This window comes from Sander vitreus, chromosome 7 (assembly GCF_031162955.1).
Source record: "Sander vitreus isolate 19-12246 chromosome 7, sanVit1, whole genome shotgun sequence".
Classification (NCBI taxonomy): Eukaryota; Metazoa; Chordata; class Actinopteri; order Perciformes; family Percidae; genus Sander; species Sander vitreus.
The window spans coordinates 16379640-16403791 of record NC_135861.1 but is presented as its reverse complement, the minus strand read 5'-3'; the positions used below and the strand labels follow the sequence as shown (position 1 = coordinate 16403791).

At 38.9% G+C, this 24152-nt stretch overlaps 1 protein-coding gene across 1 annotated transcript; it reads left to right on the top strand.

The window, feature by feature from the left end:
• Window positions 1–215: 215 nt before the first annotated feature.
• LOC144520871 (dihydropyridine-sensitive L-type skeletal muscle calcium channel subunit alpha-1-like) lies at window positions 216–23841 on the top strand. The gene is made up of 45 exons (XM_078254970.1): window positions 216–397; window positions 1830–1935; window positions 3898–4037; window positions 4245–4378; window positions 4535–4687; window positions 4834–5039; window positions 5203–5306; window positions 5401–5546; window positions 5624–5702; window positions 5793–5953; window positions 6092–6317; window positions 6414–6621; window positions 6821–6941; window positions 7632–7746; window positions 8319–8418; window positions 8507–8576; window positions 8915–9047; window positions 9185–9314; window positions 9429–9488; window positions 10077–10183; window positions 10316–10403; window positions 10828–10935; window positions 11067–11119; window positions 11210–11356; window positions 11598–11799; window positions 11934–12092; window positions 12970–13080; window positions 13171–13254; window positions 13967–14014; window positions 14580–14606; window positions 14703–14828; window positions 14917–14982; window positions 15117–15208; window positions 15294–15453; window positions 18086–18213; window positions 18340–18436; window positions 19152–19254; window positions 19343–19444; window positions 19543–19676; window positions 20808–20933; window positions 21057–21265; window positions 21350–21414; window positions 21825–21871; window positions 21963–22037; window positions 22487–23841. Exons 1-45 carry the CDS (start codon window positions 216–218, stop codon window positions 22787–22789), a joined length of 5541 nt encoding a protein of 1846 aa, XP_078111096.1. The 3' UTR covers window positions 22790–23841.
• The last annotated feature ends 311 nt before the right edge of the window (window positions 23842–24152 follow it).

The following is a 24152-nucleotide window of genomic DNA, read 5'->3' as shown; positions in this document are numbered from 1 at the left end:
AGCCAGGAGAAGAGGCCTGTGGCTCTGTGTGAGGGAGACAGAGTCAGAGGAAGAGGGGAGAGAGGGCAGCGGAGGAGCGCACACAGGATCGGCAGGTCTGGAACCCAGAGCAGGCCTTAGCAACGGGGAGTTATAAAGTGCCTCTGTTTGGGATTATACAGTGAGAAGACACATTTCTACAGGACTGGGAGCTTGTCTCAGGTGTAGGCGTCAAGATGGCAGCCAACGCAGAGGCCAAGCCGGTTATCATGAATGAAGAGGAGCTGAAGAGGAAGCAGAGGGAGAAGCTGAAGAAGCTACAGGCCACAGGGGGAAACCCTCGACCTGCTAGAACCCTCTTCCTCTTCAACCTCAAAAATCCCTTCCGCAAGGCCTGCATCAGCATTGTTGAGTGGAAGTATCCTTTATATCTTACACACCTGCCTACGTTTTACACAACTCACAGACTTTTGTGTTTGTAATATTAGGTAGACGTTGGCTTAAAAATGTGCCCTTCAAACGGAAGTATTTTACTCCTAAATATACAGTATGATACTCAAGCCATTATACAGTTATTACAGCATGTAGGGCTCTGGTTAAGAACACCGACAGCTACAGAAATGAAGTGGCTGCAGGCCAGTGAATTATCAGCCATGTAGTTCACCTGTGGCAAGCACGCCCAAGCCAAGTCTCTTTCAAATCTGTGTTAAGACTTCTGTTATGTATCGGGCAGCCCTGTGTCAAAGTCAAGTTTGTAGCCTTCATATTTTCACCTAGAGAGCTTCTTAAGCCAATCTATTTGGAAGAACTGGCAGACAATTAATGAAGCCACCTGTTAGTGTCCTGATAGCTGACAGACTGCTTTTAATGTGGAAATAGCTGCTCTGAAATGCTGGCACCCTGTGAGGCTTGGAGCCTGAACACAAGGCAGGCTGCTGAGTGATGTTATGACCCCTGTAGGGGAGTTTCCTGCTTTCAGCCTGATGTCCATTCCTGGATAATACATATTTTACATCCAAAATAGAATGCACTAATTTATCCAAAGACAGCCCAAGCGTCACAATAGGACTCACAGAGTTTAATGTGAATTTTATAATAATATGTGGTGTAAATAATATAATTTCTCTGAACAGTTTCACTGAACTGTGTCTCCATATGCTCAGCCAGGTCATGAGGTTTTACTGTTTAATCCCATTGATATTTAGTTCTCAAGAGCAAAATTACAGAAATAGACTGAACCCCTTAATTCCTTCTTGTTGTACAATAAAAAGAAAGTACAGTACTTACAGCTTTAGGAATAAATAAATGGCTTATAGAATAATCAAACAGTTTTTTTTTTTCCTGATGACTAGTCTGTGTTTAAATGGTTTGGTCATATTCTTGGGCTGTGCAGCTGTCCTGTGGCATCACAAGGAGACATGATGCTGACCTGGCAGTGGAATTCTCTTAGAGAGCCCCCTATGGACGAGAATGAAGCAGCACAGCAGACAAGATTACATTTACTCAGAGCGCTTTGCCCGCTAACGGAGGGCTGTGAAAGGGATGATGTTTCAGGCAGCATGTAGAGGCACTGGGTAATGTAAGCAGAGTTTGTAGACCTGTTTGATTTATTTGATTTGGTTTGCTACATAAAATCACAAAACATGCACAGATAAAGAAATATCTATTTTCTTACCCATCCATTGTTGGTATTTACTGGACAGTAAATACTAACAAATATACTCAAATATTATCATCAAGAATAGTTCTGGAGAAATTGTATCCCCTTATTAATATTCCTTATTGGGATACAGAGAGTTTACCAGTCCTACCCGTGTATTGTTGTTATGATCCTGAGTTTCCCCATCCAGAACCTTTGAGATCATAATCTTATTGACTATCTTTGCAAACTGCATTGCTTTGGCTGTATTCCTGCCCATGCCTGAAGAAGACAGTAATAACACCAACACAAGCTTGGTGAGTATGAGTGTGAACACAAATCCTTTCTTTGATGTATGACACACACTTCATATCTAAGAGTTTCAGCTGCTCACTGGTCTGAGTGCCAAGCGCCAAGCGACACAACTCAGGTCTTTATTTGGGATCCCATCTGTGTTTTAATACAAAGATAAGTGTCCTATGATGTCTGTTTTTATGAATGTATTAATTGAAATGCCCCCAAACTGGTTGAAATACATAGGCCTATAAAACTGAGCTTGTTACATATGAATGGATCAGTTTCAGGGTTTGCTTGTTTGTTTTCTGCTAAACACAATAATTGTGGAAACATTTGTTACGTATTCTGTGTAAAAAGCCAAAAGGTTTCATGACACTTCTCACTTTAGATGACAGGTGATTCACAGAGTCTCTCAAGTTAAAGTAGTGTAAACTATCTGGTGGCAGGTGTTTGACCACTGGATGCTGCTGATGTGTTTACAGGTGTTATTATATTTCAACCTCCTGGGTGTGTGTTTACACTGCTGTGGGGATGTGGATATAGTGTATTAAAAGGTGGGCGACTGAACAAATTCAACCAGGTATGATCAAAGTGAGCAAAATATATATGTTTGCTCTTGCACAGTGTACACATCTTGCCAATTTCTGGATATTTGGTGTTATTGTATTGAGAAGGCTCGTTCTCAGAGACTTGACATGTGGATCGCTGCCTCTGAGATGGCTGACAACCAGCTCAAATGTCAATATATAGCACCAATAGCCAGCCATCACTTGCTTTCCTCCATCCAGTCAATAACCTCATTACTAGATTAAAGCTATCAATTTTGTTGGAGCCCAACTGATTGACAGCTAAATGCATCAAGTCTTCAGGTATCTGGACCTGAAACTGACCCCATTTCTTTAATATCTTTGCTTTGGCCCACTTACCAGCCTTCTCCCAAATCCTTTTTACTTCTTACTGTGTCATTCCTCAGAGGTGAACGGTGTAAGAGGATCTGGTCATCTTCACTCCCCTTTTTCTATTAGAAGTAGGTCGGCCCAGGCAGCGTCACTCTACTGACGCAGGTGGATACAGTAGAGTCCACAAATGTTTCCTCATGTAACCACATTCATACTCATATACTAAATATAATGGCTTGTAACATTGATACACTACAACATAGAAGCACAGCAATACTTCTTGCCCCTCGCTGTTTATTTTGAATAACATTTCTTGAGTTTTAGTCTGTAAATGTATGTATTTTTGTGAATGTATGCAAGGTTTCATTTATAGTATACTGGACCTCAAATTAACTCTGATTTGGCTGGATTCCCTGGGAGCTCTATCATAATGTTCTCATATTACAGCTTCTTCTCCTGCAAAATGTGTATTTACATCAGCAATGAAAAGCAAAAAGAAGAAGTAGTCTATTTAATGATGACAATTTGAAGCTGCAGTTTGTAAGCAAATATGTGCAATGGAGTGTTTTGGTTGTAATAAGGTTACCCTGACGTTGCGTAGCTATTATTACTACTTGTTTGTCGTCAGTGGCAGTCACTACTGAGGAAAGCCATACTCAGCTCTGTGTAAGTCTGCTGTTTGTTGACCTCCTTTGTCTCTGAAAACATCAACACTAATGATAAAAACACAGATACAGGCTCCACTTGCAAACAGATAATTTTATTTAACCACACTGCTGTTTATCTGTTTACCATTTCTAAACTAAACTGTGGCTTGTTTCATTAATCATAATGTGACTACTGGGCCACCCATCTGTTTAAACCTTCTGAGGTTGTGTTTAATCTGCATAAAAAATAGCTAAGTGGCAATTAATCCTTATAAGTTTATCTAATACCAGTTGCATCTACTGCTATTCCTCCTAGCAGGGAACTAAATGCCAAAGTTGTCATTACTCCATTCATCCTATAGTTTACTAGAGGATTGAACGTGAAGGTTGTGAGCTTTATAAAATGTTATTTCCTGGTTTGTTTCTCTTGCTGCAGGAGAGTTTGGAGTACATCTTCCTGATCATATTCACGTTAGAGTGCTTTCTTAAGATAGTGGCCTATGGGCTCGTGTTCCATGAAGGCGCCTATTTACGGAACTGTTGGAACATATTGGACTTTGTCATCGTCTTCATGGGGTAAGATGAGCTCTCAGCTGCAGGTGGATATCTCTACCACAGCTTCCCTTTTACCACATCTACGAAACTGCCATTGACACTTCAATTGTAATAGTTGAAAATGTCATATTTTATGGTAATATCAAAATATAGAATATTGTTCTGCTGAATGCCCATTTTGTATAATGTAGGGGTAGGTACTTATGGTTGTATGATCTTTTCCTACAGTCTCTTCACCTTTGCCTTGGATACCATCAATAAGATAGCAGGTGTGCCAATGGAAAAGGGTGGGGGGTTCGACATGAAGGCACTCAGAGCCTTCAGAGTGCTGCGGCCCTTACGTCTTGTCTCTGGAGTCCCCAGTAAGAGCCTCTACTGTAATCCAAAAATACTGTATAAAAACCCTGTGTCCATGTCACACTGTGTGATTAATGTGGAAATACTGTTTATGTGAAGAAAAGACACTGCTGAGATGTTGTGCTTTCTTGTAATGTTTTTGTTTTAATGTTCACATTTAGGCCTGCAGGTGGTGATGAACTCCATCCTCAAAGCCATGCTGCCTCTGCTGCACATCGCCCTACTGGTCTTTTTACTGGTAACCATCTATGCCATCATGGGACTGGAGCTCTTCAAGTGCAAAATGCATAAAACCTGCTACTATGCTGGCACAAGTACGTATGAAGGGCACAATCAGACACTGTTTCACATGGGCTTTTATATATGTTGTGATTTATAGTCATACCTGAGACATTACCAGTTATAATTCCCAGAAGCTACATTCAGAAAATGATATGTATCTCTTCTCTTTTGCCTGCAGATATCTATTCCACAGCAGAAGGTGAGCTGCCTGCACCCTGTGCTCAGGCTGGTAATGGACGCCGCTGCACGATCAACGGCTCTGAGTGTCGGCCAGGCTGGGAGGGTCCCAACAATGGCATCACCCACTTTGATAACATTGGCTTTGCCATGCTTACAGTCTACCAGTGTATCACCATGGAGGGATGGACCAAAGTGCTTTACTGGGTCAGTGATTGCTTGAACATTGTCTTGGTTGTTTTCAGTTTCAGTGTTGGGGAATTTACGCTCTTGCCACCAAACCTTTACAACTGTCTAGATTAGGTATTCATTGTGTTAAGTATACCTAACAGAATACAATGTTTGTGGCTGACCCAGAGATGTCTTTCAGGTTAATGATGCCATAGGTAATGAATGGCCCTGGGTCTACTTTGTTCCCCTCATTCTGGTGGGTTCCTTCTTTGTGCTCAATCTGGTTCTGGGCGTGCTCAGTGGGTAAGACAACTATTATCTTCTGCCTTTCTACTGTCTGCATCTTGCATCGTCACGTGAACAAGCTAACATGCTGTTTTACTGTCTTTACCCTCAGAGAGTTTACCAAAGAGCGAGAGAAGGCCAAGTCACGTGGAGAGTTCCAGAAGTTGCGAGAGCGTCAGCAGTTGGATGAAGACCTGCATGGCTACATGGAGTGGATCACTCATGCTGAAGTCCTGGATGCCGACCGAGAGGGCAAAGGTCAGCACTATTAACCACCTCAGCCACCCATCCCATATAGAGATACTGTTGAATTACAACTGTTCTTCTCTTGTCAGGACTCCTCCCTTTAATCAGTGACTCTGATACAGACAGCCTGTATGACCTGGAAGGAAAGAGTCGAATTGTCTACTACTAGTGAGTCTGCAGCTATGTAAATGTATACATTTTTACATGTAATAATAACGGTGACTCGGCACAGTAAGCCAGGTTTATTTTTGTGTTTAGCCGCCTGGCCCGTCGCTGGAACCGTTTCTTCAGGATGAAGTGCCTGCTGTATGTGAAAACCAAGAGCTTTTACTGGATAGTGATGTTCCTCGTCTTCCTCAACACCCTGACCATAGCAACAGAGCACCACCACCAGTCTGACAGCCTCACTTCCCTACAAGGTTGGTGATTAATATATGAATTATATTATATATTATATATATATTATATTATATTTTAATTATATAAAAAACATGTTTAAATAATGAATTATATCGCTCCCAGCCTTATCCATTCATCTCTCTCTCTTATCTCAACAGATGTGGCCAGTCGTGTACTGCTGGTGCTGTTTATCATCGAGATGTTTGTTAAGATGTATGCTCTGGGTCCCAGAGCATATTTTATGTCCCTGTTTAACCGTTTTGACTTCTTTGTGGTGCTCTGCGGTATCCTGGAGATGATCATGTTCTCTGCAGGAGCCGTGACTCCCCTGGGTTTCTCTGTACTCAGGTGTATCCGACTGCTGAGGATCCTTAAAGTCACAAAGTGAGTTATGTCCACTCAAAGGATCTTGTTGCATTACATTAGTTGTAGTGAGATTTAATGTCATTTAACACCTCTCTTCTTCCAACTGTTTTGCAGGTACTGGACCTCTTTGAGTAATCTTGTGGCCTCTCTACTCAACTCTGTTCGTTCCATTGCCTCCCTGCTCCTTCTTCTCTTCCTCTTCATCGTCATTTTCTCACTCCTGGGCATGCAGGTGTTTGGGGGGAAATTCAACTTTACCGACCACAGACCCAGACGCAGTAACTTTGACAACTTCCCTCAGGCCCTCATCTGTGTGTTTCAGGTGAGGCTAGACATGGATTCATTTAGATGCTCTGCTTTAAACTCTTCTCAATGTCAGCTTTTCATTTTGTTAAACCTTTCTTGCCTGATTTTGATGACCCATTATGTAATGAAGTGCATTCACAGTAGCAGCATCTAACTTATCCTTTCATACCTGACATTAATGAATCACTGTTTTTTAACACTTGGCTATCTTTCAGATCCTAACAGGAGAGGACTGGACCACCATCATGTACAATGGCATTATGGCCTATGGAGGGCCTGTCATTCCTGGCATCCTGGTCTCCATCTACTTTATCGTCCTCTTTGTCTGTGGAAACTGTATTCTTCACATACACTCACAATGTCATCTAGGATTAAACAAGGCTCAGAGTGTACAGACATGCTACCGGCTTAGTTTAGTATGTTAGCATCCTAACATTTGCTAATTAGCATTTAACACATGGACAGCTGAGTTTTAACCTGATGATATTGCTTGTTGAAAAGACAGGAGACACCAAAGTTATTACAATTCATCCTGAAGGGACATGAATGTGTGTAAGATTTCATGTCAATCCATGCAATTAGTTGTCAAGATTTCACTCAAAATCACAGTGGTGCTAGAGGAAAAGCAACCACATTTGGATACCTTTTTCTGGGACCCATGAATATTTGTACACAGTTTTGTACCAATCCACTCAGTTGCAATGGATATATGAAAATGCTGTGCTGCTGGTGGTACCAGAGGAAAAATCTGGGGATCACCAAGATCAGTTGGATGTGGAGATAGGTCTGGCAATGCGAGACTAGTAGGATACATTCTCTGGGGACCATACATGTCTGTACAAAATGTCATGGCAATCCATCCAATAGTTGTTGAGATATTTTAGTCTGGACCAAAGTGGTGGGCCAACCATCATACCAACATTGCCATCCATAGAGCCATGCCGCTAGTATGGCTAAAACTTGTATACACAGCAATGATGTTTTTTAAAAACAAGGTTTTGGTTTTCCTGAGCTCAGCGCAATCAGATATCCTCCTCAATGTCTTCTTGGCCATCGCCGTCGACAACCTGGCAGAGGCTGAGAGTCTGACTTCAGCTCAGAAAGAAAAGGCAGAGGAGAAGTTGAGGAGAAAGCTACTAAGGTGAATAAGGACTACAGCCACCCAGCACACACTGTCTGGCAGACGATACAGGAGCATGACTGCACGTACCAGCAGACTTAGGGACTGTTTTTACCACTAGGCCATCAGGCTTCTTAACTCATAAACCTTGAAATTCCACATCACATATCTGATTACCTGCTGTTTACTGTTTACATAAAATGCACTATCAACATGACTGATTACTTTTATTTATTTATTTAGCTCACTTATTTATTTATCTCTCATATCCCACATCTCATTCCCTTTTCTTGTTACATTTGTGCAAGTATGTAGTGCTATATTTTATTTTTCATCCTATCTTATCTTACATCTTATTGTAATTGTATCTTATTTTATCTTATGACTACTAATTCTCTTATTGCGGCATCTAGTGCTTTTATTGCTGAGCTGACCCGTTGTCTTGTCAACACATTTCATTGTACCGTTGACCCCGTGTTAACCTACATATGACGAAACTTGGAACTAAAAGAATGCCTAACTTAAGTGTGATGATCTGCTCTGTCTTCTTATTGCTAAACTCTACTCCATTCCCTTTCCTTCCTACCCTCCAGATCCAAAATGCCTGACAAGACTGATGAGGACAGGGAGAGGATAGCTAAGAAACTGGCAGAGCAGAGATCTAAGATGGAGGGTATACCCACCACAGCCAAGGTTAATGTTATTTCTGGTACCATATCACATATTAACAATGATCTATTAATCAGGAGCATAAGTAGCTAATGCATATTTATTTTTTTAGCTCAAAATTGACGAGTTTGAGTCCAATGTCAATGAAGTGAAAGATCCATTCCCACCTGACGACTTCCCAGGTAACAAATGTCTAATCTTCCTGCTTATTTGCATCTCAAACTCTTTAACCTCTCACATTTCTCAGTGATGTAGTTGTGGCAGAAGGGCATACTTGACTGCAGGAATCCATATTCATTACACTGGCTGTTTACCAGTGCTGCTTTCTTGGCTATGTTACAGTTTAAGTATAGTAACCCCTCATTATTATTAGACTCAGACAAGTTTAAAGCAGAGTCTAAAGTTAGGCTTTTTTCACTTGACTCTGGTGACTACCATATAAAGTCTATAACATGATTCAGTATAGAGAGATATATTAGTTTACTATAGCATTTTGAGTGTGTTTTCTTCCACATGGTAGGTGATGACGAGGAGGAAGAGCCTGAAATCCCCATCAGCCCTCGTCCCCGACCGATGGCCGACCTGCAACTGAAGGAAGAAGCCGTTCCATTGCCTGAAGCCAGCTCCTTTTTCATTTTTGGCCCTCAGAACAAGTAGGAACCAGACATACCAGCCTGAGAATAACAGTCGTTATATTTAAGTGTTTTCTCAAACTATCATGAAAACACAACAGTGAATTGATTGAACTCACTGCACTGATGACTGTATGTCTTTGAATATTGGCATCCAGGTTCCGTAAACTGTGCTACAAGATTATCAACGCCTCTTCCTTCACCAACTTAATCCTTCTGTTCATCCTGCTCTCCTCCATTTCCCTGGCGGCTGAGGACCCCATCGATCCCAAGTCCTACAGAAACAAGGTACAACCAAGTCTACCACTACACATTTAATTGGACATTATCCAAATTTAATATATATATATATATATTCATTAAGCCAAATTTGACAGCAAACCTTTTTGCCCTTCCCTCCAGATCTTGGCCTATGCTGACATTGTTTTTACAACTGTGTTTACCATTGAGATTGTACTGAAGGTAAAGTGCTCTATACATCATGTTCTGCCGTTGGGTTTGACTGATGTGGTTCTTTGAAGTCAAGATACCAGATAACAAATGCCACATTTTTTTCTGATATTCTATGTGTTTAAATTTGATCATTTTGTGACATAAATTACAGAAAACTAAACAACTCAATCTCTAATTCTATTCTTGGCAGAGAAAAATGAAATTAATTTTATGAGGGGAGAAGCATGTTGAAGCAGAATGAGGCAGGTTTCTTTGCAGGTCTTGCATGTTTTTACTGAGGTAGCATATTCAGAACTTGAACAATCATTGTGAAACTACTTAATTCGTAATGATAGTAATTATCGCCCTGCTGAGTTACAAACACTAAACTCACATTGCCAACATTAGGGCTGCAACTAGCAATTATTTTCATTATCGATTAATCTGGGTAAATCCGATAAATTTTCTGTTGATCGACCTATTGTTAAAATCAATTAAGTTTCTCAGTTTTATTTGACATTAATGCAACACAGCTGTTCCTCTGACTAAAAGAAAAGCTTAAACACAAACCTGTTGGGTTTAATATTCTGGGTGTGACTTTATGTATCTGACTGACAGATGACAGTATATGGAGCATTCATGCACGAAGGCTCCTTCTGCCGTAACTCCTTCAACATCCTGGATCTGATTGTGGTTACAGTCTCTCTGCTTTCTATGGGGATGGAGTGAGTAAACATTTTGAGATTGCCATATTAGATATAGAACATCTCTATTGTTATTTATTTTCATAAATTACAAAATGTTAGTATTCCAAGATGTGCATATCAAGACTGCTTTTTGTCATGTGTTATATGCAGATCCAGTGCTATCTCTGTGGTGAAGATTCTCAGGGTGCTAAGGGTGCTGAGGCCTCTCAGAGCCATCAATAGAGCCAAGGGATTAAAGGTACACACATGCATAAGTACCGTAATTCGCCCTGTGGATATGTCTATGTTTCCAGTGGTGGCAGAAGTAATTAGATCCTCTACCTAAATAAAACTCTTTAGCTCAATTGTGTGCTGTTTATGTGTAATATTTGATACTTTCACCTCTTCAGGCCTGGGACATCTGAAACATGACAGGGGGCCATACAAGACACTGTGTTTTTTCTAAATGGTCATGAGCAATGCATTCTGTTTTATAATCTTATCAAATGTTTAAAGGCAAAATCTTAACCTGAAAACGTACTAGTAATTAAATGTGTAAAAAGTACAATATTTCCTTTTGTTGTGTAGTAGAATTATAAATAACCTTAAAAAGACCTTAAAATTGTACTAAGTACAGTACATGTATTAAGTATTAAGTGGTCATTGTTTGTCTTTTATGACAGCATGTGGTCCAATGCGTGTTTGTGGCCATCAAAACCATCGGCAACATCGTCCTGGTCACCATGCTGCTGAACTTTATGTTTGCCTGTATCGGAGTGCAACTTTTCAAGGTAACTCTTTTAAAGATGATGTTGACACTATATGTAGCATGATACTGTAAAGCCCACATTTCCAAATGAACCTATTGTAAGTATAAATGCCTTGCTCCTTATGAATGTGTCCCTAATCCTTTCCCTCCTAGGGTAAATTCTACAGCTGCACAGACCCATCGAAAATGACAGGGGAGGAATGCCAGTAAGGCAAACATCTTTCACACTTCGTAGATTTCATCTATCTAAACTGTAATGCTATTTAAGAGTCGCCATTCTCTGTGTCTGCTCTCAGGGGATACTTTGTGAAGCACATGGAGAATTCCTTACAAGATACAGTGCTGGCAAAGAGAGAATGGATCAACAGTGACTTCAACTTTGACAATGTGCTCTATGGCATGCTGGCTCTCTTTACTGTTTCCACATTTGAGGGCTGGCCAAAGTAAGCACAGCCTTTTTTATCCGTTTTTATCTGTTTGATTGAGTTAGAAGAAAGAATATCTTATTACGTGGATATTGAGTTGGAAGTAATTCCATATTCTTGAGCCAGAGATGGTAATAAAGGCAATATATCTTTTTTAATTCACTGAATTATAGATTTCATCTACACAAATTAGCCTTGTGGTATCCCATTGTCTTGCCAATTATTCCTCGTTTCTCAACATCTCTCAATTTATTCCCAGACTGTTATACAGAGCCATTGATTCAGATGAAGAAGACATGGGTCCTGTCTTCAACAACCGCGTGGATGTGTCCATCTTCTTTATCATCTACATCATCCTCATCGCCTTCTTCATGATGAACATCTTTGTGGGCTTTGTCATCGTCACTTTCCAGGAGCAGGGCGAGCAGGAGTATAAGGACTGTGAGCTGGACAAGAACCAGGTACGCCAAGACATCTCAGAGGTGAAACAGTGGCCAGTAGGACAGTGAGAGAGTCCAGTCATTTTCAGTAAAATCTAAAACATGTTAGGACATTTTTTTTCTTCTATTTATCCCACCTTCTTCCTCCCCTTCAGCGCCAGTGTGTGCAGTACGCCCTGAAGGCTCGACCTCTGAGGTGCTACATCCCCAAAAACCCCTACCAGTACAGAGTCTGGTACATTGTCACCTCCTGCTACTTTGAATACCTCATGTTCTTCCTAATTATGCTCAACACCTTGTGTCTGGGGATGCAGGTATGTAAATTAAGGCTACGTTGCAACACAAAAAAAACATTGAGATTGTATCGAGGCTACTGGCAGACAATATTCTGTGTCAATGTTTTGTAAGTGTTTCTGTCATAGTCAGTGGAGCTCAGTGTTTGTTAAATCATTTAATTAATAAGAAAAGTGAAAACTTTAACTGTAAAACGTGGGACATTACAACTTTCCAGCGAAATCCCTGACTAATTATTATGCCAATTTATTTATAAAATCTTACTTTAAATGTTAATTTTCAGATTTATTTTTATGTAACTATGGTAAAAGAGGACGAGACAATACACTGAGAGGATGAAATCCAATTTTTAGCGTTTCACTATGGGCCAGATTGATTTATTATTCAAAGCTAATTTTACAATCATTTCTATTGTTTATGACATTATGGTACTCAACAAAAAGCAAGATGAACACATACTTACACATATAAATGTATTTATTTATTATAAATTTATAATAAATAAAAACTTCGGTAACACTTTACTTGAAGGTATCTACATAAGAGTGACATGTGTCATGAACACATGACACTGTCATGACACATGAACCCTAACCGTAACTCTAACTGTAACCCTAACCCTAACTTGTCATGACAAAAACCGAATGACACTTAATGACAGAAGCTTTATGTCATAAACGTTTATGACTTGTTTATAATGTTTATGACACGTTCATGACAGTTTCATGTCACTCTTATGTAGCTAAATGTTGAATGTTTTAAGCCAGTATATCGCTCTAATGTTAGCATTTTCTTCAAGTTAAATGTAATTATCTTAAAACTACATTTTGTACAAATACTACATCAAATGAATAGTTGTAACATGTTGAGATTAATATTTGCTTCCACTTTGAACAGCACTGTAACCAGTCGGACCATGTCACTAAACTGTCTGACATGCTGAACTTGATCTTCACTGTGCTCTTCACTGTGGAGATGATTCTCAAGCTCATGGCCTTCAAAGCGAGGGTAACGGCTTCACACTTTGTGTTCAAATGGTTATCCACCCAATCCAATGTCCTACTGTCTCGGTCAGCAATGTTTTATCTGTCTGTGCAGGGCTACTTTGGAGACCCCTGGAACGTCTTTGACTTCATTATCGTCATCGGTAGCGTTGTTGATGTCATCCTGAGTGAAGTCGATGTGAGTACGAATTATATTTATATTTTTTAAATCTATTCTAATGAATTCCACAGATCCTATTGCAGGTGCTGTAAGTCCCTGGTGTTGTCTCAATGAGACATTCCCAGTCAATAGTGTGATTCGATTTGAAATGACTGAATGTATTTATTCAATGCTCTGATACAGAAGCATATAATCGTGGCCCAACAGCTGATTGGTGCCAGCAGAACTAGCTCACAGAACGTGGTCAGTACTGTCGTTGGCCATTCTTACCCCAACTCTCCTGCTCCCACCCCTCTCAGTTACTTGTGCAACCTCAGAAGCATCGTCATTACCATCACCAAACACCAAACCAAATCTTCCATTATTCCCACTGGATCCATTACAATATTTTCAGTGATTCAGTGTTTGCGTGTTGTCTGAGCACTTCAAATTTATAAGAGCACAATATCAGTAAATTATTTTATTGTGTTATTTTTATGCTACACAAACCCAATGTTTTTTTCTGGCCAGTCACTGTTGTTTTTCTCCATTGTTGCACTGCATTGTTCTCACCATGGACTGTGATGTTTTCCATCCACAAACAAGCTTGTAGCAATTTCTGTTTTCTCCATCCAGTTTCACATTGTCTCCTAATTCTTTTATATTTCCTCCTCTTCTTCTTTTGCACATTTTCCCTCTCAATCCCTCTGTCCTCCACACACCTCACTCCTCATCTGTCTATCCTCCACAGAGTGCCCTGGCTGCCAGTGGAGGACTGTACTGTCTCCATGGCTGTGCTGTAAATATCTGATCACTGCACTGCACTGCTGCATGAGGGTTGCTGTGTGGGCACTCCACTATGTTTTCTACTAAACTGTAGTACTACTGTTCTGAACCGTGTGTGGCTCAAACTGCTGGTGAAACATCTGCGTTTCTACTGTCTGTCTAATCCTACAGAGCAAATGTGAGATAAGACCTCAATCTGATATATTGTGTTCCAGTACAGCTCAAATACTTTATAAACAGGGCTTAACACTAAATATATCAGCACAGAAACTCTAATGATGGCTGGATTGACTGAAAACTGTTAATATCTTATTAAGTCTGCATATAGTTTATTTCGCATGAGTTAGAAGTTGCAGTTGTTCTAGTTTTCAGCAACTAAGACTGGAGGCTTTGTTACTCATCGAAGGTGGAAACATTGCTCTTTAACCCTGGTTGTTGATTGTCAATCATACCTTAATACTATTTAACAGGTCAGTGCTATGTCTGCTATGTGCCTCCTATTAATTATATTATAACTTCGTCTATCAAACATAACCCATGTAACTGCAGTGTGTCATCTTTTCATCTACTTTGTACAGGAGACAAATCCTATGCAAGCAATTGCGGTAAGCCTAAACTTTTTCCGTATTAAAAACCATAAATGTTTTTCCTTTCTTTTAAATGTTCTTCTCCTTAAATCCTTTGGTTATTTTTGTCCATAGGCGTCTGAAAATGCCTCAGTTTCCATTACGTTCTTCCGACTCTTCCGTGTCATGCGTCTGGTCAAGCTGCTGAACCGTTCAGAAGGCATCCGTAACCTTCTGTGGACCTTCATCAAGTCCTTCCAGGTCTGTTACACTGTGGTCATAATCATTTTCAATTTGTATCTCCACTTTTAACACACTTTTAATGACCTATCTGTGTTTGTGTCTACAGGCTCTACCTCATGTAGCTTTGCTCATCATAATGCTCTTCTTTATCTATGCTGTCATAGGGATGCAGGTACTCAAGTCTAACATTTTTATTTACTGGATGAAATCATTGTAAACTTCTGTAGATTGTTAATGTGCATAAATATGAGTAAATTCCACTAAAACAAGTTTCCGTATTTGGCACTGATTTTAACAACCCTTCAGATCTTTGGAAAGGTAGCCTTAGTGGATGGTACCCAAATCAACCGCAACAACAACTTCCAGACATTCCCTCAGGCTGTTCTGATGTTATTCCGGTGAGTCTCTAAGCCTGGATCATTGGTTAAAAGCTCATTGGCTGCAAGGTCTGAGCCAGGATCTCACTATGGTTTACATTTCCAGATGTGCTACTGGAGAGGCTTGGCAGGAGGTCATGATGGCTTCGATGTATGGGAAGAAGTGTGACCCCAAGTCTGACTTTCTGCCAGGAGAGGAGTACACCTGCGGGTCCAACTTCGCTGTCTTCTACTTCCTCAGCTTCTACTGTCTCTGTGCCTTCCTTGTGAGCAGCAACATTTATCTTTTAGCGGCATTAGTGTTTTTATATATTTGTGTGAATGCTGATTCAGCAGCATTTACAGTATTGTTATCCGACGATTTTCGGTCGCCTACTACTTCTGCATACTTTCAGCTACAAAAAAACATTCAAATATCAAAATGTTCCGCTCTTTAAGGTGATTTGTGCTTATATTTAACTTTTCTCCACCATTTATAGTTTTTAAAGTATTAAGCTTTTTTCTTTTTACATAAAAGTCAATGGAGCAATCTTTAAATCCTCCTCAGGCTTCTTCCACTTCTAAATGCTACTGCTCCCACATACTTTCACTTACAGACGTCATTCAAACTCTAACTATTCACAAAACTTTCAGCTATTAGAAAATTATTCAGCGTTTTGATATATTTTACAGTTTTTGTGTTATCACTGTTTAAGTTTAGTGCTTCTTTAGGCCTCCTTAAACAACCTTGACATTTCTGGACGAAAGCACAGAGTATCAGTTTTTCAAATTGCTGATATGCTCACATTTTTTAACCTTTATCCACACAAATTATATATCAATATGTTCGCAAATGCTTTCTGGTGCTCACAGTCATTATATTGATACCACGTTTTGTTTAGGCTTTTTTCAGGCTTCTTCAATGGGAAGTTTAACAGGGCTCTTTAAGTTAATCTCAGATACTATACTGTCTTTTTTCGACATACTATACTATGAATTTTTTCGTCATACGTACTATGACTTTTTTATCACTTTTTCCGACATACAGTATATATACTATGACTTTTTTCAACATACTATACTATGAATTTATCACTTTTTCTCGACGTACTATATTGACTTTTTTCGACATAATATACTGTGAATTTGTTATCACTTTTTTCCACATACTGACTTAGTGGTTAGCACTGCTGCCAACAGGCATCTAGCAAGTAGTCACTGCAGACTCTGACTCAGGTTCTGTTCCCAGTCCAAGCTGGCCCTTTATATTAAGTTTTTTTCGACATACTACATTTGACCTTTTAATGGCTTTTTTCAACAAACGATTCAATGACTTTATCACTTTTTTCTACATACTTTACTATGACTTTTTCAACATACATACTATGAGTTTTTTTATCACTTTTTTCGACATACTATACTTTTGATTTTTTTCGACATACTATACTGTGACTTTTTTGGATATGCTAAACTATGTCTTTTTTATCACTTTTTTTCGACATTCTTCACTATGACTTTTTTCGACATGCTATACTATAACTTTTTTATCACTTTTTTCGACATACTATACTATGACTATTTTTGACATACTTTCAGAGATGGCAAAAGTACTCACTTCCCGTACTCAAGTAGAAGTACAGATACTTGTGTTAAAAAATACTCTGGTAAAAGTAGAAGTACTGATTTAACTTATTTACTCAAGTAAAAGTAACAAAGTACAGGCTTGGAAATTTACTTAAAGTATAAAAGTAAAAGCAGCCTTGCGAATGACAACCATTTTTATACTATACTATACTATACTACAACATACTATACTATAACGTTTTACTATACTATTACTTGTCATCACTATTTTTTACATACTATACTATGACTTTTTTATCAATATTTTCGACATGCTATATTATGACTTTTTTATCAATATTTTCGACATGCTATACTATGACTTTTTCACCTTTTATTTCGAAAGACTATACCATTACTTTTCATCACTATTTGTGACATACTATACTATGACTATTTCATCACTTATTTCGACACACTATCCTATGACTTTTTTATAATTTTTTCCGACATGCTATACTATGACTTTTTTATGACTTTTGTCAACATACTATACTATAATTATCACTATTTTCGACATGCTATACTATGACTTTTTTCGAAATACTATACTATGACTTTTTTATCTTTTTTTTCGACATACTATATTATGACTATTTTTGACATACTATACTATGACCTTTTTATTACTTTTTTCAACTTACTTTACAATTACTTTTTCATCACTTTTTTCGACATGCTATACTATGACTATTTCTGACATAATATGCTTTGACTTTTTAAGATTCTTTTGGCAGTTTAGGTCTTTATTTAACAGGACAGCTCAAACATGAAAGCAGAGAGAGAGGGGGAATGACATACATATATATATACATATTTTGTGTGGAGTTTGCATGTTCTTCCAGACTTTGTTTGACATACTATACTATGAATTTGTATCACTTTCTTCTGACATACTATTCTACAATTACTTTTGACATGCTATACTATGACTTTTTATGACAAATATCAAAATGTTCAGCTCTTTAAGGACATTTGTGCTTGTATGCAACTTTTTCTACCATTTATACTTACATACAGTTTTTGTTTTATCACTGTTTAAGTTTAGTGCTTCTTTATTATTTTTCTGGGAGAGAATATAGTTTTTTTCTATTCTCACTACTTCACCTACTTCTTATGCAATTATGCCAGCAATCCAGTTTAGCCTTTGCAATTTAGCTTTTCAGCTTTCACAAGCATTTTCTGCAGGAAATGCATTTTCTAGTTCAACAATCATTTTATAATAAAAACAAAATCCTATTTGCGCAGAAAGGTTTAAACTGTGTAAATACACGTCATTTTTCCTCTCTACTTCAGATCCTCAACCTGTTTGTAGCTGTCATCATGGACAACTTTGACTACCTGACCCGTGATTGGTCTCTTCTTGGTCCACACCATCTGGATGAGTTTAAGAAGATCTGGGCTGAATATGACCCTGAAGCCACGTAAGCCCGAACACCACTCATGAAACTTTACTATTTCATTTATTTATGCTCAGTCAACACAAGAAATAGGCCAGCTTTAGGTTGGTGTCATTAAAAATATTATAAGATGTTTCTCTAATCTAACAGGGGTAGAATTAAACATCTGGACGTTGTGACGCTGCTGCGACGCATCCAGCCTCCACTGGGCTTTGGCAAGTTCTGTCCTCATCGTGCTGCATGCAAGGTACATACAGTGCAGTCAGTCATAAACGGGGTCAAAGACCATGGTGTGCATGCATTGTAGAGAGAAAGGTTTTATGTGTGTTGAATGATAACATTAACAATACAATACAATCACTGTTGATGTACATTGTACTATAACAGCATACAAAGACACAATACACAAAAAGAGCATTTCAAATATCCCAAATGAAACTATTAATAATGAACAGGTCTTACAATATAATTTGGGATATTTTAGAAAAGATTAGGTTTTATTAGGTTTAGCTTTGGATCATTTACAATTGTCAATGTAAAATTCACCAACAAAAATTACAAGGTCTATCATATGCTAAACAACATTTATTTTTTGGTAAAAGAAAAGAAAAATACATGTTTGAGTGAATTATTATAAAGTATTTATGATAAAATGGGGCAATATATAATTTAAATAGATTATCTATTTAAAGTGTTTGATGTTTTTCCCCACATTGTCTTTATTGAAAATATCAATACAAAGGATTGTGACAGTGTCAGAGTTTGAAAAATTATATATACCTACATATCTCTCATCCTCCACAACAAAACAATACATAGGATGATGATCAAAAAAAATAAATTAAATCCAGTGGGTTAAAAACCAATATATTAATATTAATACTTTAAAAAGTGTATTGTATTTGATTTTTTTCTATTCCTCTCTGGTGCCAAATTCTCTCAACTTCCTGTCTGGTCTGCAGCGCTTGGTTGGCATGAACATGCCTCTCAACAGTGATGGCACCGTCACCTTCAACGCCACCTTGTTTGCTCTGGTCAGGACTGCACTCAAGATCAAAACAGAAGGTACAGAGCATCAAAAATGTATATGTTTGATTCAACGTGATGTACATACTGTAGTTCCAATAAATGTTTTATGGATTGTTCTGAACAGGTAACTTTGAGCAGGCCAATGAGGAGCTGAGAGCCATTATAAAATCAATCTGGAAACGCACTAGTATGAAACTGTTAGACCAGGTCATCCCCCCTATAGGAGGTGAGTCTATCAACATAAATAGAATTAGTTCAATTTTACCTATACAAAATAATCCAGTATTTCTCACACTGACAGCACTGTGACTTGTCTGGTTACAGATGATGAGGTGACTGTAGGAAAATTCTACTCCACCTTCCTGCTCCAGGATCATTTCCGTAAGTTCTTGAAGCATCAGGAGGAGTATTATGGCTACCGGCCCTCTAAGAAGAATGCCCTAGGCCCAGAGATCCAGGTGAGCGGTCATTATGGGGTTAAAATCATTATTATAATGAAAATTAAGTAATAATGTATGTCAGACAGGAAATTACTGCATAATAACTGAAAAACATTTTTTCAGAATGGCATGTTTTGGCTATTCATATTATTTCTCTTAAGCAGAGTGTCTGCGGGATCTTAAAAAGTATTAAAAAGTCTGAAGTTTTAGTGGTCAAAGGTCAAAGTTACTGTGACCACGCAAATCACGTTTTTGACCGTAACTTAAGAATTAATTTGTAATTATGACGAACTCACACAAATGGCTAATAGTATAAAATGGAGTGATGACATTTCATATCCAAAAGGTTAAAGGTCATCTTCAGTGTGGCATCATAATGTTCTGCAAAAACACTTTTCTGGCCATTATTCAACGCCATAACTCAGGAACAGAAGGGAGATTGTGAGCATATTTCATATATTTGGTCAGATACTAAATTGGTGACACTATTCTTGGGAGCCCACCTCGAAACTGTGGTGATTGTATATCTTCTGTGCTGCCGGATTAAAGATGTGTGTGAAGCATCCATGTTTCGCCAAAAAATACACTTAATACCTTTGATTAAATTCCTTCAAAGTCTTCACTACATATTATGAGTCTGGACAGACATGGATGTAAAACTGCAACTTGACTGGTTGGCGGTGGCGGAGGCATACAACCTCGAGGCAGTAATTCTAGTTTATGTCATACTATACTATGACATTTTTTTGTGAGATACTACTATGACTTTTTGTTATGACATACGATACTATGACTTCTTTTTTAATATCTTTTCCATCTCACTTCTACATTAAACTGCTGCTGTGTGTTGTTGATTTAACCGGTTAGAACTTGAAGTGGGGATGAGGTCTTAGATTGTACTAAATTTAACTTCAGGATTCCTGCATATACCCTTTTATGATGTAAATAAATCAATTTTGTATCAGCAAGTGTTTTTTATGGACTACTGTTACAAATGCACTTTCTAAGTGTGCTAAGTGCATATATCCCACCTTGTGTTTTTCTTACACAGGTACTCAACTTTATCTTTCCTCTTCTGCCTCTCCTCTGTTAACACGCTGCCATGTGCCTTTTGTTCTCTATTTCCCCACATTCTCCATGTTTTTCTAGGCAGGCCTGAGGAGTATCGATGAAGAGGTGGCTCCAGAGATGCACAGGGCCATTTCAGGAGACCTGCAGAATGAGGAAGAGATGGACAGAGCTATGGACGAGGCTGGAGAAGAAGGCATCTACCAGGTGAGAAACACTTTCTGCAACTTGGCGGAACAGATATACAGGCAAAATACAGTGCATGCAGAGTGACTGGTCAATTTGATTATCTGTGTATTATCTGTTTGCTTGTCTTGCTCGGTCTTTCAGCGTACACACGGTCTGTTTGGTAACCGGGTGGACTCCTTCTCCGCTGAGCCCGTCATCACTCAGTCTCAGCAGATGACCAGCCAGCGGCCCCTCAAGTTCTCTGAGAGTCAGTCTGAGTCTCCACCAAACTCTGCTGACTTGGTGCCTACTACCGAATTTTTCCCCACAACCACAACAAAAAACAACACGAACAACAACGCCTTCGCAGAGTGAGCGCCAAACACTCCAGTCTATCAGATGACATATGCTCAGGGTGAAATGTCTGATGAGTGAAAGGTTTTGTTGTCTTTCAGATTTTCATTTGATAGAGAAGGCAGTCCAGAAGATTTTTACAATCCCAGTGAGGATGCAGAGCCAGGTATATCAAGATGGTTTTTGGATATCAATCAATCAATCAATCAAACTTTGACCGACAAGCTGATAATAGGGCAGTACAAATATAAACACTAAGATGGTGTGAGACTAATGCACACAAGAAATAGAAATTATGAATCCAATGAAAGGCTAAGAAGTCATGAAACATTTTTCTAATTTGACCAGGCCTCATAACTTATAAACATTTTATCTTAATACACATCAAATAACAATAATAATAGTGTACACTGCTTTTCCATGGACTTTACATTAAACATGGGTCAAGATATACAATTCCAGATCAGCAAATAATGTTTGAATAAAATCTGGCAAATAAGGAGGAACCATGCAGACTGAAAAGGCGATTCTTCATAATTATATTAATTAGGTTTTTGTTGATTCTCCCTTGTTTAGGCAACCTGCATTCCTGGAACTTTACAGTGAGAACAGACAAAACGCAGGTAAAATCGTATCTAAGGTTAACTCATCCAGTGTAAATGATGATGAACAGCTTGTATAGACAAAGTGTGGATGCATATCTTTTCTTTGCAGTTCCCTTATGACCCTAACTATGGTGACAGTCAGAGCCAGAGCTCCTGTGCTGCAGCCGACCAGCTTGTCCAGGAGGTAAGAAAGAAATAATCTCTGAGTGTCCGCCTTGTTTTATCAGCAGGAAATGTCCTGATCTGCTGTCAGATCCGTCATTGATAGGTGATCATAAAAATAGCTTCTTGTTTTAGCACCAGGGTAATTTCCTGGACACAAATTAAGCTCGTCCTGAATTGAACTACTATTTATTTCTCCTTAAAAAGATTTGTCAGGGGACCCAGTGCACTTACTTTAAGATCTGTGGATTGCTGAACTTTTGTTACACCCAATTGAGTTTTATATGGGTGTAAGGCAGATTCAGAAAAAAACTTCACACATCACAGTAATTATTTATATACAAACCAAAATCATTTAAATTTCAGTTTTTAGATGACCTCATCAGAAATAATTTTTTATTATGGCTTGATGCATTACCAGAAATGTTACTGTATGTAAGCAAGGGCACTGTGTGTTGTTTTCTTTTCCAGGCTTTAGAACAGGGCGGTCTGGCCTCCCTGGCCAAAGACCCCGGCTTTCTCTCTGTGACTAAGCAAGAGATGGCTGATGCCATGCACACGACTGTCGATGAAATGGAAAGCGTGGCTCAGGGCATCCTCAGCAAACGCGCCGGCAGCGTCACCTCTGTCAAAAAGAGACGTCCCATCCCTGTCCCTCCTCCTGCCGCCGCAGTGGCAGCACAGGCAACAGGCCAGCCAGATCCGGCTGTGAGGAGAAAGAGACGTCCAATCCCCTCAATTCCCTCCGTACAGGAGGCCGACTATAATGTTTAGAGGATGTCACTTGAGTTTACGTGGTTATCTTGTGATTTTTTACACTTGCAGGTGGCTTCACCTCACCTTGCTTTACCAAGCTTGTTGCCCCTGTGACAGTCTGTATCTACTAGCCTGGCTCAAGGCCTACAGGCAGGTTGGCTCATGTTTCATATATTAGTGTGGTTGAAACTTAACCAAGGAGAAATAATATATCTGATGCTGAAACATCTTCTTAATTTTCAGATTTATTGTTTATTGAAGTAATAAAAAATACTGACTTATTTCAGAGCTAACAGACTGACACACTTCTTTCTTTGTAGCGTTTGTTGAGGCTATCCATTCCATATGACTTATGGGACAACCATGTGAGTGAGCTGAGTGTCTTACTGAAGCCTCACTGAGGGAGGTAGGATAGTGACTGGTGACTAAAACAACTCACTGAATACAAGGAACAGGCAGCCGACTTTAGCGAGCTGCAGTTCAGTGAGGACAGGGGGAAAGGACACCACTTTGGGAAAACAAACAGTTTCTGTACATGAAGGCCCAGAAGAGTTCAACTGAGTATTCAGTTAATGCTTTCAAAAGGGCTGTGGCGCTAGTATGACAATGCAAGTTGAAGTATTTTTTCTTTGTTGGTACCGTATAGCAGCGTCCTCTGACAGGACTTGCTGTCTTTTAATTACCGAGTTTTCTCCTGCTCACCACTGTTCTTGTGTGCAGTTGGTATCAGCAGATTTTGTAGCGGAAACATCTTTTTTTTTTTATGTTGGACATAGAGGTACATTTAATCTCTAAAATAATGATCCAAAGATCTCACTGTATTAAAGTATTTGTTCAATTGAAAGCCATGTTGTAGTCAAGCAGTGCATGTGATTTTATTCCCAAGTCACTTTAAGTCACTCTACTGCTACAGGTTGTTTTTAATTTACATAAATATGTCAAACCTTTGAGGGGGTGCACTTAGTTGGACCTATACAGAAAATGTATCTTCAGCATACCTGGAGTATGGTGGATTTAGTTTTACAGCTCATTGGGGCTGATAACAAATTTTATTCGTAATTGTATGGGCATAATTTATTGCACTTGTTTCATGCCTTGATGCAAACACTGACAGGCCCACAGAGGACTTTATTTTTTACATTATCTTCTGATCAGCCTGTGTTTTGCTGCCATACATACGCTATGTTGCACGATTTTGGAGATAATTTGAGTTAACTGTTTAGCTCAACCTTGAGTCTTCTTCACTTCCAGGTCTATGCCATTATGGTTGATGTTACATATGCGTGTTCACCATGGCAAAATAAATAAATCATCCAAACATTCATTTCTGTTAGTTTTCTTTGTGCAAAATGGAGAAGGAACAAACCCTTACACAATAGGT